This window comes from Ranitomeya variabilis, chromosome 6 (assembly GCF_051348905.1).
Source record: "Ranitomeya variabilis isolate aRanVar5 chromosome 6, aRanVar5.hap1, whole genome shotgun sequence".
NCBI classification, from domain to species: Eukaryota; Metazoa; Chordata; class Amphibia; order Anura; family Dendrobatidae; genus Ranitomeya; species Ranitomeya variabilis.
In genome coordinates, this window is record NC_135237.1 from 513,834,395 (window position 1) to 513,851,048 (window position 16,654).

Consider the following 16,654-nt stretch of genomic DNA (forward strand, 5'->3'; position numbering starts at 1 on the left):
GAAAAAAGACGGCAAGGTTCGTCCCATTCTGGACCTCAAATTGCTGAACAGGAGAGTTCGTCTGAAGCACTTCAGGATGGAATCCCTTCATTCAGTAATTGCTTCCATGGAGGCTCAGGAATTTCTGTGTTCCATAGATATTCAGGACGCCTACCTCCATGTCCCGATATTCCCCGGACATCACCGATTCCTGTGCTTTGCGGTGCTCCAGGATCATTTTCAGTTCGTCGCCCTGCCGTTCGGTCTTGCAACCGCCCCAAGAGTCTTCACGAAGATCATGGTGGCGCTGATGGCCATCTTGAGGGTCAGAGGCCTGGTTCTGTTTCCATACCTCGACGACATCCTCATCAAGGCTCCGTCCTTTTCTCAGGCTCACGAAAGTCTGTCCATCGTTCTCGACACCCTAGCCCGTTTCGGGTGGCTGGTCAACCGGAAGAAGTCCTGCCTTATTCCCTCTCAGCGCATCATCTTTCTGGGCATGCTCTTCGACACTCGTCAGACCAAGGTCTTCCTTCCCAAGGACAAGAGATCCACCCTTTGTCGGAACATACGTTTGCTCCAGGGTCCTCGGCCTCATTCCCAACATTAGAGGCGATTCCCTTCAGCCAATTTCATCCGCGACCCTTTCAGCAAGCCATTCTGTCTCATTGGGACAGGTCCGTCTTCTCCCTGGATCGTCCGATCCGACTCTCTTCTCGGGTCAAATGGTCCCTCAACTGGTGGCTGACGTCACCTCTCATCTCCCAGGGCAGGTCCTTCCTTCCAGTTCACTGGCAAGTGGTGATGACGGACGCGAGCTTGCTCGGCTGGGGTGCGGTTTTTCGCCACCTGACGGTTCAGGGCCGTTGGTCGGCGCAGGAGTCATCTCTGCCGATCAATGTCCTCGAGATTCGGGCCATCTTTCTGTCCCTCCGCCACTGGGAAATGATTCTCAGGGGCCTGCCAATCCAAATCCAGATGGACAATGCCACGGCTGTGGCGTATGTCAACCATCAGGGGGGACACTCGGAGCCCCTTGGCCCTGGCCGAGGTATCCAAGATCCTCCTTTGGGCAGAGGCAACGGTTCCGGTGATATCCGCGGTGCATATCCCCGGCGTGGACAATTGGGCCGCCGACTTCCTCAGCCGCGAGGGCCTCCTGGCAGGGGAATGGTCCTTGCATCAGGAGGTCTTCCATCAGATTTGTCTTCGATGGGGGACTCCGGACGTGGACCTCACGGTGTCTCGAATGAACAGGAAGGTCCCACAGTTCATCTCCAGGTCTCGCGACCCTCTTGCAGTGGGCGTCGACGCTCTGGCCATTCCTTGGTCACAGTTCGTGCTACCCTACCTGTTCCCACCCCTTCCATTACTTCCCAAACTGTTGAAAAAGATCAAAGTAGAATCGGTGCCGGTCATTCTGATCGCCTCGGATTGGCCCAGGAGAGCTTGGTTCGCGGAGCTCGTCAACCTTCTCGCGGACGCTCCCTGGCGCCTTCCAGACAGGCCCGATCTGCTGTCTCAAGGTCCGATCTGCCACCCGAATTCTCGGTCGCTCAGTTTAACGGCGTGGCTGTTGAGACCGCAGTTTTAAGAGCGTCCGGCCTTTCGGATCGGGTGATTCTCACCATGATCCAGGCTTGGAAGCCTTCGTCTTCCAGGATCTACTATCGTACCTGGAAGGCTTACTTCCGTTGGTGCGAGTCCAACCGCGTTTCATCTGTCCTTTTCCCTGCCTTCCATCCTGGCCTTCCTTCAGGCAGGACTGGATTCGGGCCTTGCTCTGAGTTCCCTCAAGGGCCAGGTTTCTGCGCTTTCCATCCTTTTTCAGAAGACTTTAGCTTCTCGGCCACAGGTTAAGACTTTCCTTCAGGGAGCAGCCGATGCTGTCCCTCCGTATAGGGCCCCTGTGGATTCATGGGATTTGAATCTTGTGCTGGACGTTCTGAGGGGTTCCCCCTTTTGAGCCTCTCAGGGAGATTCCCCTGTCAGTCCTATCTTGGAAGGTGGCTTTTCTTGTGGCCATCACTTCTATCCGCCGCGTTTCCGAGTTGGCGGCCCTGTCCTGCCGTTCTTGGTCGTTCACCAGGACAAGGTGGTCCTCAGGCCTCCGCCTTCTTTTCTTCCCAAGGTGGTTTACACCTTCCACCTCAACAAGGACATCGTTGTACCTTCCTTTTGTCCATCTCCGACTCATCCTCTGGAGCGATCGTTGAACAAGCTGGACCTCGTCAGGGCTGTGAGGATCTACCTGGATAGAATGTCCACTTTCCGGAAGACGGACTCTCTTTTCGTCATTCCTGATGGCACGCGCAGAGGCCAACCAGCTTCTAAGGCGACTATTGCTCGCTGGATCAGAACGGCAATTCTGGAGGCTTACCGGGTCAAGAACAGAGTGCCCCCTCCTGGGATCAAGGCTCACTCTACCCGGGCAGTGGGTGCCTCCTGGGCGGTGCACCACAGGGCTTCCGCCCTACAGCTTTGCAAAGCGTCAACTTGGTCTTCCATCCACACGTTTGCCAATTTTTACATGGTCCATACCTACGCTTCGGCGGACGCCAGCCTGGACAGAAGGATCTTGCAGGAGGCAGTGATGGGTCGTCTGACCTGATGGAAGGCTGTTTTTCCCGCCCTAGGGACTGCTTTGGGACGTCCCATGGTTCCTGTGTCCCCCAATGAGAGGCGATAAAGAAAACAGGATTTTTGGTTGCTTACCGTAAAATCTGTTTCTTGGAGCCTCCATTGGGGGACACAGCTCCCTCCCAATGTTTCTCAGTTTCTGTTGTTTTATGTTCTATGACTGTTCTCACGTTTCCAGTTCTCAATTTTGTGGTTATGGTTTTCAACCTTGTTATTTATCTCCTACTGCTTTCTGACTAACCGAAGAGTATAATGCCAGTTGGTGGGGTGTACACTGCAGAGGAAGAGCTAACTTTTTATTTGCATAGTGTCAGCCTCCTAGTGGCAGCAGCATACACCCATGGTTCCTGTGTCCCCCAATGGAGGCTCCAAGAAACAGATTTTACGGTAAGCAACCAAAAATCCTGTTTTTTGGGGGTTTTTTTGTGAATAAGCCATATTAGGGCTTTTTTTTTGCGGGCTTGGTGCTTTCATCTGTACCTTTTTTGACTTTTTGATCACACTTTATTCAGTATGAAGAAAAAGCAACATTTTGGACGTCTTTACGCCGTACGGAAAAAATAATGTGCCAGTTTTATAGCGGGTTGTTCCGGACATGGCAATACCGATTATGTCATGTACAGGTGATACCCATAGGAACTGCGGCCGCTGGGCCGAGCTGTACCCTTTTTCCCAATTGCAGTTTTAAAACTGCGGTGAGGGAATAAAGTCCCTTAACAACCACCATTTAAAGGCGTATTGGTGGTTAAGAGCTAGAGGTTGTCCACTGCTTTTTCATTGATGACTTACTAGTGATGAGCGTAAGTGCTTGTTACTCCGAGTTGTTATAGGGTGTAAGTGTATGCACAGAGTATAGCGGGTGCTCGAGTGACCCTTTTGAGTCCCCACGCCTGCATGTTTCGTGGCTGTTAGACAGCCATAAAACATGCGGTGATTGCCTGACATACACTGGCAATCCCTGCATGTTTTGTGGCTGTCTAACAGCCGCGAAACATGCAGGCGCGGGGACTCGAACATGTCACTCGAGCACCCGCTATACTCTGTGCATACCACTCTGTGCACCGTAGGCAAACTCAGCCAGAAATACTCACTTGCTGCGCTGCTCCGTCTACTGTTAGTGGCTGCGACCGGGTAAAACATATCCGCCTCCTATTCAAATCAATAGGAGGCTGTGCAGTCCCCTACTGCGGACACTGTCAGAGTCTGCAGCTCGGCAAGTGAATATTAGTTGCCATCGACACAGATGTGTCATACAACTGCACAAGAGCCCAAGGACCACAAGTGCCAACACAGCTGGAATGGCGCCGGCGTGGGAGGTAAGAATAGGTGTTTTTATTTTATCAGGGCCAAACATTTAGATCAAGAAGGAGTTGTGTTAGTAGTGGACAACCCCTTTATCCTTTTCTTGACAAATGATGTAGTGTTACATTAAGTATCAGATTCCCCAATGGGATGCAAGCTCAGGAACACTACTGCATAGCGTAAAACCGCCTCAAAAAAAGCCACAAAAAGCACAAGGGAAAACATGCTGAAAAAAACGCCTAGGGTGAACTTACTCTAAAAGTCCAGTATGTCGATTTTTAAATAAAATTAGGTAACCCAATCGAAAAATGAGAAATGCTGTCTTGTATTTTCCAGAAGCCTGTGCTTGGGAATGGAAGACTTGCAGCTGGTATTTATGATTTCTTCTCACGACTTGTTCATGAAGCTCCTTACAGACGATGAGAGAAAGATGCTTGTGGATCAGATCCGCCAGCGAACGTCCCACACCAATCTCTGTACCAAGCCGGTGACTTCGTTCTATGATATCCCAGGTGAGCTAAAGTGGGCATCGCTGACAGCCAAGTGCCACTTATAACTGGAAATGTAATCGCTATAGTATCGTTGTGGGGTCTGAGAACTTGTGATTATCTACTATGTTACTAGTGAAGGTGACTACCATGTCTCCAGTCTCTGGATCTATCTTATCTCCTCCATTATACCTCTGCTTCTTTTACCCTGCTTGTGTGATTTGTGGTCAATGTGATTAAACTGCACCTGATGTTTATTTTTTTCAGATGATTGTTTTTTTCTTGCCTCCCTAAACTAATAGTCCCCAACCTTTCTAACCTCGACAGTCACATTCAGAATTGAGAGGGTCGCGAGCCACATTCAGAGTAGTGAATTCCAGCTCTTTCCTCATTTGCCCCACAATAGTGACAACCCAAGTCCCCATTACTAATATAATAACAGCCAAAGCTGTCACACCAAGGCTGTAGAAGTACATCCAGGGTTGCCTACATTGCCCCCATTCGGTATACTCTAATCAAGCACTCTTACCATTCATGCACCCACTCTACTGCCAGTATCACTCAATATCCAGCTCTATCTCTCCACCCTTGATGGCCTGTATGTGCCCATCCAGATCTTCTGTGCAGGGATACTCACAAAAGTCTCCATCTGGAGACCTGCTCTTCATGTCTGTTTACTAGACCTGGTAATAATGCACCAAACTTGGAGACAACATATCATCAGCCACAAGTTGAGGATGTCTACCCTGTTCCCTTGGTGCCCCAATAGTTGGTTATCCTCATCAAACAGTAGACTTCACTGTGGTGACCAGTAACCAAACTGTGTTCCTGCAGAGGTAAAAAATCGGCATTTTCCTAATATTTCAATGTGCCCGTCACTAGCATTTCCTATTGAAATGTTAATTGGTCAATCATACTGAAATTTGTGAGTGTCGACCAGTGTTGTTGGCCATCAGGGATGCATCCGCTTCATACCAGCTAAAGTATGCTGTTGACACAGAGCAGGGCAGAAGTCAGGGCAACATGGCTATTTATAAAGGGTAGAAATGGACGAACCTGAACAGTAAAGTTCAGCATCCGTACCAAACATCTAGACTTTGTGCACGGTCCCCAAACCCTGACTTCTCCAGGAAGTCCTTGTTACTTTTCGGGTTCGGCACCCCGAACATCATCTGTTTCCCATTCTGTCATATGCATGACAGCGAGAGAAACACCAGCAGCTCTGATCAGTGGGAAGATCATTACTCTCATCAGCCTACGCCTACTGTCGCTGATAACAGAGAGAGCAGGCGCAGCTGATGGAAGTATTCATCAGCCGGTGCCTGTTTGCTATAAATAAAAAAAAAAAAAAAAAAGACATGGGAGTTTCTTCTATTTTTGATAACCAGTACAGGCAAAATTGACAGCTATGAGCTGCAACCCTCAACTATCAGCTGTCTCATGGCTGGTTATCAAGAATATAATTATTTTAAATAAATATTTTAAACGGTGTGCGGTCCTCCCCCTTTTTTGATAACCTGCCAAGCTTAAAGCAAACAATTGGCGGCTGGTAAGGGGCCATGAATATTGCCCCAACCCCCCAGCTTAAAAATGGCAACCCGCAGCCACCCCAGAAAAGGCACATCTATTAGATGCACCAATTCTGGCGCTTCTACTTCTTATTGTCCTGTGATTGGGGTCTGGTTCTATGTTATGATGACCCCACACGGTCTGAGGAGCAAATTCCTTAGTTGATGTAAAAAGACATAAATCCATGTGACACATTCATTCCTGCACTGAGTGTGTCAAAGGTCATCATCAGCTTATATTCCCAGACTCTTCTGTCTCTCTGAGATGTGAAGTTACCTTTTAATACAAGTAATCTCATGTCCATGATGCTATGATCTGGGAGACAAAAATGTATTGCCACAGGTAGATCCATTCTTTTTTATCTTATTGTTTGGCGATGAGAGTTCATCCTTGTTCTCAGTTTGGAATATCTGTTTATCACTCACATAATGGTAGTTCTGCTTCACGTCACCTGTCTTATCTATGGCATTTTTCTGTGCTGTGATGTGCATAAATATGTGATTCTTCAGAATTTCTAATAGTCTATGCCTGATGAAGGGACCTGAGTAGTCTCGAAAGCTTGCAATTTGTTACCATCTTTTCAGTTAGCCATTAAAAGGTATCAACCACTGAGGACTCTCAATTCTAAATATTTTTCTATCCACTGACTAATATGGTACCAAGATATATATCTTTCCTCCTATTTCAATTACAGGATTTTTTTCCGGCTGTGACTTTTTCACAATCTAACTGTGGGGTTAGTAATGGGGGCGTGTTATAGACTACTCTACATTACTAACCCGTGGACTTAATGTTAGCTGCCAATACAGAGCTAACATTAACCCCACAACGATTACCCCACTTGCCACTGCACCAGGGCAAGTGTGAAGAGCGAGGCTAAGCGTCAGAATTGGTGCATCTTATTGATGCATCATTTCTGGGGCTGCTGAGGGCTGATGTTCTTAGCCTGGGAGGAGGGCAAATTTCTCTGGCCACTTCCCTGGCTATTAATCTTGGTCCACAACTGTCTGTTTAGCCTTTGCTGTTTTGAAATTTTGGGGGGACCCTATGTAATTATTATTCTTGGGTCCCCCCCGTGAAATAAACAGTAAAGGCTAACCAAACAGATGTGAGCTTATTTAAATAGCCTGGGAACCTTTAGAGATATTGCCCTCCTTCCCAGAATGTTAACATCGACAATCGGCTTTCACCCCGCTGCTTATGAAAATTACGAGGGACCCCAACTTCATATTCTGGTCAATAAAATTTAAAAAATAAATACAATTGAAAAAAATTAAGTATCCTTCGTTGCAACTGTTTCTTTTGCTTTGCAAGCGCCAGTGCCAGACTGACGAGCTCACACAAGCTCGGCACTCCGTCATTTAACAGTCCGGCACTAGAGCTATTGAGAGACCTGGTGGCTTGAAATCGAGTAACCTTTCTACCAGAGTTCACTGCCACCAAGTCTCACGGAAGCTGCGATTCCCGGAAACCGCATGGGAAACTTTGAGGGGCATTTTAAGATTACTTGAATTTCTAGCTGCTGGAACACCTGGAGGCCGTGAACTAAGGTTACATTGGGTGTGTATTTTACAGTACCTTTTAATAATTAAAAAAAAAAAATGGTGTGGAGTTCCCCGCAATTTTCATAAGCAGCATAGGGAAAGCTAACGGCTGAGTACTGATGGTAATATTCTGGGAAGAGCCAATAGACATAAAGGTTCCCAGGCTATTCATATCAGCCCAAAGCTGTTTGCTTAGCCTTTCCTTGTTATTATAGGAGAGACTCCTCTTCCCCACCCCCCTCCTCAAAAAAAAAAAAAATGATGTGGGGGGTCCCCCTTATACTGAATAATCAGCAAAGGCTATGCAGACAGCTGCGGGCTGATATCAACAGCCTAGGAAAGGGCCGCGAATACTGTCCCCCTCCCAGACTAAAAGCATTGGCTCCCAGCTGCCCCAGAGATGGCGCATCAATTATATGCCTCGCTCTTCCCACTTGCCCTGGTGCGGTGGCAAGTGGGGTAATAGTTGTGGGGTTGATGTCAGCTGTTGGCCGCTGGCACAAGCCCAGAGGTTAGTAATAGGGAGGAGTCTATAATACACCCCCATTACTAACCTCATAGTTAGATTGTAAAAAGAAAACCAGGCAGAATAAAATCCATTTAATTGAAATAATGACACAAACGACTTTTATTTGAAATAAACAACCACAGTTATATTCACCTTTTGCACCTAATCCATTGAAGCCCATGTCACCTGAAAAAGAAAAATATTAAATAATCATATCCCTCACGTGTCTAATGTGCAGATAATCCATAATGTCCCACAACAATCCAGATGATTTAGACAGCAGTCACATTAGTGTCCGCTCTCACCATAAGCCAGCTCTCACTGACAGGAGTGTAATCGGGGGAGGTTGGTGAACGAAGGATCCCACAAATACTGAGAATAAAGGGTCTCCATAGGACTGGCTACAGATGTGCAGTCCCACTCCATTGATAAGATGGAGCTATAGGAAGGCCTGTCAGATGTGAGGCTAAGTGTGAGTGTGGGATTACGTGACTTGCTAACACGGGGTGTCGTTGCAGCATCTGCGAGTGTTACCATCGGTCAACTCGAACATCAGCTCATCCTCACCCTGGATCCCTGGAGAATTAGACAGATCCTCATAGAGCTGCATGGTATGACGTCAGACAGCAAGTTCTGGATGGTGTCTACTAAGGTATGAATGTTTCTTCATGTGTCTAAGGAACAGTAATGAATTGCTGTCATTTTACAGTGTGTATGTGATGTATTTAGGTCCAGTAATCCATGTATAAATACATTTGTTTCAGTGGGAAGTGCCATCTACATACAGCGGAATAATCCTAAGCATTAAAGACAGTCTGACAAGGGACCTGGTGTACATCCTGCTGGCCAAAGGCTTACACTGTACTGCCATTAAGGTGAGTGTTACATACACACGTCGTCAAAATTGTTGGTACCCCTCATTTAATGACAGAAAAACCCACAATGGTCACAGAAGTAACTTGAATCTGACAAAAGTAATAATAATTAAAAGATCTATGAAAATTAACAAATGAAAATCAGACATTGCTTCTCAACCATGCTTCTACAGAATTTTATAAAAATATTAGAGCAGTGATGAGAGCACTGCAGAGAGGATGGGTAGGGTGGTAGATGGAGATGAGGGCGCTGCAGCACTGTGGAGAGGATGAATAGGGTGGTAGATGGAGATGAGGGCGCTGCAGCACTGTGGAGAGGATGAATAGGGTGGTAGATGGAGATGAGAGCGCCGCAGCACGGGGGAGAGGATGAATAGGGTGGTAGATGGAGATGAGAGCGCCGCAGCACGGGGGAGAGGATGAATAGGGTGGTAGATGGAGATGAGAGCGCCGCAGCACGGGGGAGAGGATGAATAGGGTGGTAGATGGAGATGAGAGCGCCGCAGCACGGGGGAGAGGATGAATAGGGTGGTAGATGGAGATGAGAGCGCCGCAGCACGAGGGAGAGGATGAATAGGGTGGTAGATGGAGATGAGAGCGCCGCAGCACGGGGGAGAGGATGAATAGGGTGGTAGATGGAGATGAGGGTGCTGCAGCACTGTGGAGAGGATGAATAGGGTGGTAGATGGAGATGAGAGCGCAGCAGAGAGGATGGGTAGGGTGGTAGATGGAGATGAGGGCACTGCAGCACTGTGGAGAGGATGAATAGGGTGGTAAGATGGAGATGAGAGCGCTGCAGAGAGGATGGGTAGGGTGGTAGATGGAGATGAGGGCACTGCAGCACTGTGGAGAGGATGAATAGGGTGGTAGATGGAGATGAGAGCGCCGCAGCACGGGGGAGAGGATGAATAGGGTGGTAGATGGAGATGAGAGCGCCACAGCACGGGGGAGAGGATGAATAGGGTGGTAGATGGAGATGAGAGCGCCGCAGCACGGGGGAGAGGATGAATAGGGTGGTAGATGGAAATGAGAGCGCCACAGCACGGGGGAGAGGATGAATAGGGTGGTAGATGGAAATGAGAGCGCCGCAGCACGGGGGAGAGGATGAGTAGGGTGGTAGATGGAGATGAGGGTGCTGCAGCACTGTGGAGAGGATGAATAGGGTGGTAGATGGAGATGAGAGCGCTGCAGAGAGGATGGGTAGGGTGGTAGATGGAGATGATGGCACTGCAGCACTGTGGAGAGGATGAATAGGGTGGTAGATGGAGATGAGAGCGCTGCAGAGAGGATGGGTAAGGTGGTAGATGGAGATGAGGGCACTGCAGCACTGTGGAGAGGATAAATAGGGTGGTAGATGGAGATGAGCGCGCCGCAGCACGGGGGAGAGGATGAATAGGGTGGTAGATGGAGATGAGGGTGCTGCAGCACTGTGGAGAGGATGAATAGGGTGGTAGATGGAGATGAGAGCGCCGCAGCACGGGGGAGAGGATGAATAGGGTGGTAGATGGAAATGAGAGCGCCGCAGCACGGGGGAGAGGATGAGTAGGGTGGTAGATGGAGATGAGGGTGCTGCAGCACTGTGGAGAGGATGAATAGGGTGGTAGATGGAGATGAGAGCGCCGCAGCACGGGGGAGAGGATGAATAGGGTGGTAGATGGAGATGAGGGTGCTGCAGCACTGTGGAGAGGATGAATAGGGTGGTAGATGGAGATGAGAGCGCTGCAGAGAGGATGGGTAGGGTGGTAGATGGAGATGATGGCACTGCAGCACTGTGGAGAGGATGAATAGGGTGGTAGATGGAGATGAGAGCGCTGCAGAGAGGATGGGTAAGGTGGTAGATGGAGATGAGGGCACTGCAGCACTGTGGAGAGGATAAATAGGGTGGTAGATGGAGATGAGCGCGCCGCAGCACGGGGGAGAGGATGAATAGGGTGGTAGATGGAGATGAGGGTGCTGCAGCACTGTGGAGAGGATGAATAGGGTGGTAGATGGAGATGAGAGCGCTGCAGAGAGGATGGGTAGGGTGGTAGATGGAGATGATGGCACTGCAGCACTGTGGAGAGGATGAATAGGGTGGTAGATGGAGATGAGAGCGCTGCAGAGAGGATGGGTAAGGTGGTAGATGGAGATGAGGGCACTGCAGCACTGTGGAGAGGATAAATAGGGTGGTAGATGGAGATGAGCGCGCCGCAGCACGGGGGAGAGGATGAATAGGGTGGTAGATGGAGATGAGGGTGCTGCAGCACTGTGGAGAGGATGAATAGGGTTAGATGGAGATGAGGGCACTGCAGCACTGGGCAGAAAGTTTGTGTTTGACTTTTTTTTTTTGCCCCTTTGTGTTGAAATAATTCCCTTATTTCTCTCCTTTTACAAAGATGGTGTAATGTCAGATGAGCTACATTTGGTAACACTTTTGGTGTTTTCTTAGGACTTCCCCCATGCTAAGCAGCTCCTGGCTGCCTGTCTGGAGCTGGTGACTGAGTTTTCTCCCAAGCTGCGGCAAGTGATGCTCAATGAGATGCTGCTGTTAGACCTCTACATCCACGAGGCCGGGCCTGGCATGGGCGGCGATCGTCCTCCTCCTCCAGAGCTGATCAGTAGAGTACGTGGATACCTGGAAATGAGGATTCCTGGTAAGAGAAGTGCTGCCCGTCACCCTTAGGCCTCATTCAGATGTCGGTTTTTTACATATGTGATCAATCTGTGTTTTCCGTGGCCAGAACACATACCCATTATAGTCTATGGGGCTGTTCACATGTCTGTGTCTTTTTTGCTCCTGAACAATTGCTGTGTTTTCTGATACTTGTCTCCTGGCATACAGTTTATCACAAAAGTGAGTACACCCCTCATATTTTTGAAAATCTTTTATTCTGTCCTTTCATGGGGCAACACTGAAAATGTGTTACTTTGGTACAATGTAAAGTGGTCAGTGTACAGCTTGTGTATAAGGCTACGTTCACATTTGCGTTGCGTCGGGCGCAGGTTCGGCGATGCATAGCGGCGCATGCGTCATGCGCCCCTATATTTAACATGGGGGAGCATGGACATGCGTTGTCTTGCGTTTTGTGACGCATGCATCATTTTTGGCGCAAGCGTCAGGGCGCACAGGACGCTGCATGTTGCATTTTTTTTTTGTGCCGAAAATCATGCCAAAATTGGACGCATGCCACACAAAAAGCTGCGTTTTGCATGCTTTGTGCGTTGCGTCGCCGACACTGCGCCGCACAACGCAAATGTGAACGTAGCCTAACCGTGTACATTTGGTGTACCCTCTAAATTACTCAACACACAGCTATTAATGTCTAAACCACTGCCAACAAAAGTGAGTACACCCCTAAGTGAAAATGGCTTATTTAGCCATCTACCCTTCCCGCTGTCATGGGACCTGGTAGTGTTACAAGGTCTCAGCTGTGAATGGGGAGCCGGTGTGGTAAATTTGGTGTTATCGACTCTTACACTGGTCTCTGTAAGTTCAACATGGCTCCTCATGGCAAAGAACTCTCTGAGGATCTGAAAAAAGGTTGTTGCTCTACATAAAGATGGCCTAGGCTATAGAAGATTGCCAACACCCTGACACTGAGCTACAGCACCGTGGCCACGACCACACAGCGGTTTCAAGACCGGTTCCACTCAAATCTGGCCTCGCCATGGTCGACCAAAGGAGCTGAGTGCATGTACTCCGCATCATATACATAGGTTGTCTGTTCACAATAGATGTACGAGTGCCGCCAGCATTGCTTCAGAGAATAAAGGGGTGAGCGGTTAGCCTGTCAGTGCTCAGACCATACGCTGCACTCTGCATCAAACTGGTCTGCATGTCTGTCGTCCCAGAAGGAAGACTCTTCTAAAGATGATACACAAGAAAGTCTGCAAACAGTTTTCTGAAGACAAGCAGACTAAGGATATATATTACTGGAACCATGTCCTGTGGTTAATGAGACCAAGATAAACTTATTTGGTTCAGATGGTGTCAAGCGTATGTGGCAGCAACCAGGTGAAGAGTACAAAGACAAGTGTGTCTTGCCTACAGTCAAGCATGGTGGTGGGAGTGTCATGGTTTGGGGCTGCATGAGTGCTGCCGGTTGTGGGAAGCTACAGTTAATTGAGGGAACCATGAATGCCAACATGTACTGTGACATACTGAGAAGAGCATGATCCCCTCCCTTCAGAAACTGGGCCATAGAACCTGCTGGACTGGCTCAGACCTAAACCCTATTGAGCATGTGCGGCATCTTCAAACGGAAGGTGGAGGAGCTCAAGGTCTCCAACATCCACCAGCTCCGTGACGTCATCATGGAGGAGTGGAAGAGAATTCCAGAGGCAACCTATAAAGCTCCAGTGACCTCCATGCCCAAGAGTTAAGGCAGTGCTTGAAAGTAATGGTGGCCACACAAAATATTGACAGTTTGGCCAGTATCACTTAGGGGTGTACTCCCTTTTGTTGCCAGCAGTTTAGACATTAATGGCTGTGTATTTTAGTTATTTAGAGGACGCACTAAATTTACTCTGTTATAAAAGATGTGCACTGACTACATTGTATCAAAGTGTCACAACTTCAGTGTTATCCCATGAAAAGATAAATAATAAAATATTTACAAAAATGTGAGGGTTGGGTTCACTTGAGTGATATACTGTAGGTGATAAGGACAGCGCATCTTAAGGCCGCCTTACACATTAGGCTAATGTCGGCCAAACCCATCGATATCGACGGGATCCACCTACAGTGTAATGTGTATGGTGATGCCGGCCAAATGCTGATCGGGAGAGATGTAATCCAGCATGTTCTAATTCAGACTGCTGGTGGCGTTGTTCTCCCGGAGAGAAGTCTCCTACTGAAGTGTCAGCCAGCAGCATTCTCCTAGAGAACGCGAGTGCTCGGCCTAATGAACACTCCTGTGTATGGGGGAGATGGCTGAACGATTGGCTGAAGCATCATTTGTCTGATATGCATCTAATGTGTATGAAGAGCTAAGGGTGAAATTATCAGTGCAGACAATGTCTGGTCTCACGGTTGCTACAGTCTCTTCCTTCCATGATGTAGAAATCTGTCACTCTGGACAATGAGACCTTGAAGCCAAGATTTATCACTAATGACTAGTGATGGGTGAGTATTCTCGTTAGGGTATGGCTCCACGGTCCGTTTCGCCGGCGGGATCGCCGCAGCGGCGAAGCCGCTCGGCGCTAAGCCCCGCCCCCTTCCTGGGACGCGATGGTGCCGGATGTGTACAGTACACATCCGGGATCATCGCACCCCTCGCCATAGGGCCCTGTGATATGCCTTGCGGGGACGCTGCGTCCCCGCAAGGTGTACGGACATGCTGCGTTCTGAAAAGACGCGCAGCATGTGCGGAGTCGCAGGGCCTCCGCGTGCGGGTTTCCACGCATAGTGGAGACGGGATTTCATAAAATCCCCTCCACTATGCTGGAACATCTGGACGCTGCTTGTTTGACGCTGCAGCGTCAAACAAGCAGCGTTTACGTACCGTGGAAACATACCCTTACTCGGGTTTTCCTGAGCATTCTCGGGTGGTCTCAGAGTATTTTGGCATGCTCGGAGATTTAGTTTTTGTTGCAGCAGCTGCATGATTTGCGACTGCTAGACAGCCTGAATAGATGTGAGGATTGCCTGTTTGTTAGGGAATCCCCCCCACATGTATTCAGCCTGTCTAGCAGTCGCAAATCATGCAGCTGAGGCGACGAAAACTAAATCTCCGAGCAGCCAAAATACTCTGAGACCACCCGAGCATGCTCAGGAAAGCCCAAGTAACGAGTATACTCGCTCATCACTACTAATGACTAAGGCGGAGTTTACACTATTCAACCGGTGGCATTAAATGACCTATTGGCTTCATGTCTGCTGATTGTCAGCCGTGTAATAGCCTGTTTACACTGGACCGCACATTTAATATGAACAATAATCAGTGCTCAGCTCTCATACACGGTCATTGTACTCTGCAGCACACATCCTGTTTACACACGACAATGTGCTGCTGGGAACGATGATTGGAAGTGGTTGTCCACTACCCGACAACTAAATAAAATAAAAACCCTGCATACTCTCCTCCCGCAGCAGCGCCGTTCCAGCAATCTCTGCACCTGTTTCCAGAATAATGTGACTTGTTGTATCATGTGCCCGCTGCAGCTATTGGAAGGCCGCTCGTCAGTGCAGACATCCGCCCTGACTGTATATTGATGAGCTGTGGCCATAAAGCGGCAGATCATTGGCTGCAGTTTGCATATGACACAAGTCACATCGCTCTTGGAACAGAGGCGCTATTGCTAACAACATGCCTGTTGTGCCCAGCTCCGATCTCTGCCGGCACAGAATGGTCACAGACAGCGCCTGCTGCCGAATTATTATTATTATTTATTGTTATAGCGCCATTTATTCCATGGCGCTTTACATGTAAGGAGGGGTATACATAATAAAAACAAGTACAATAATCTTGAACAATACAAGTCATTACTGGTACAGGAGGAGAGAGAACCCTGCCCGCGAGGGCTCACAATCTACAAGGGATGGGTGAGAATACAGTAGGCGAGGGTAGAGCTGGTCATGCAGCGGTTTGGTCGATCGGTGGTTACTGCAGGTTATAGGCTTGTCGGAAGAGGTGGGTCTTCAGGCTCTTTTTGAAGGTTTCGATGGTAGGTGAGAGTCTTATGTGTTGGGGTAGAGAGTTCCAGAGTAGGGGTGATACATGAGAGAAATCTTGTATGCGATTGTGGGAAGAGGAGATAAGAGGGGAGTAGAGAAGGACGTCTTGTGAGGATCGGAGGTTGCTTGTAGGTAAGTACCGGGAGATGAGGTCACAGATGTAAGGAGGAGACAGGTTGTAGATGGCTTTGTACGTTATGGTTAGGGGTTTTGTACTGGAGTCTCTGGGCAATGGGGAGCCAGTGAAGGGATTGACATAGGGGAGAAGCCAGGGAATAGCGGGGGGACAGGTGGATTAGTCGGGCAGCAGAGTTTAGAATAGATTGGAGGGGTGCGAGAGTGTTAGAGGGGAGGCCACAGAGCAGGAGGTTACAGTAGTCGAGGCGGGAGATGATGAGGGCATGGACTAGGGTTTTTGCAGATTCTTGGTTGAGGAATGAACGGATTCGTGAAATATTTTTGAGTTGAAGTCGGCAGGAAGTGGAAAGGGCATGGATATGTGGTTTGAAGGAGAGATCAGCATCAAGGATTACCCCGAGGCAGCGAGCTTGTGGGACTGGGGAGAGTGGGCAGCCATTTACTGTAATGGATAGGTTCGTTGGGGGGGTCACGTGAGATGGGGGAAAGATGATGAATTCTGTTTTGTCCATGTTAAGTTTCAGAAATCTAGCGGAGAAGAAGGATGAAATAGTGGACAGACATTGAGGGATTCTGGTTAGTAGGGAGGTGATATCTGGTCCAGAGATGTAGATCTGTGTGTCATCAGCATAGAGGTGATACTGAAAGCCATGAGATTCTATGAGCTGTCCCAGGCCAAAGGTGTAAATGGAGAAGAGCAGGGGCCCTAGGACTGAACCCTGTGGGACACCGACAGATAGGGGGCGAGGTGAGGAGGTGGTGTGTGAGTGGGAGACGCTGAATGTCCGGTCTGTTAGGTATGATGAGATCCAGGATAGGGCCAAGTCTGTGATGCCAAGGGATGAGAGGGTCTGTAATAATAGGGAATGGTCCACTGTGTCAAAGGCAGCCGACAGGTCCAGGAGGAGGAGGACAGAGTAGTGTCGCTTGCTCTTGGCGGTTAAGAGGTCATTGGT

The 16,654-nt window shown here is 48.8% G+C and overlaps 1 protein-coding gene across 1 annotated transcript in view; it reads left to right on the forward strand.

Annotated features, from left to right (window-relative positions):
- Positions 1–16,654, forward strand: part of INTS8 (integrator complex subunit 8) — an 83,710-nt gene that overhangs the window by 13,820 nt on the left and 53,236 nt on the right. The window contains exons 13-16 of the mRNA XM_077270937.1: positions 4,258–4,433; positions 8,549–8,682; positions 8,795–8,905; positions 11,334–11,538. Of these exons, the coding sequence (XP_077127052.1) occupies positions 4,258–4,433; positions 8,549–8,682; positions 8,795–8,905; positions 11,334–11,538 (626 nt within the window). The remainder of the gene's footprint in view (positions 1–4,257; positions 4,434–8,548; positions 8,683–8,794; positions 8,906–11,333; positions 11,539–16,654) is intronic.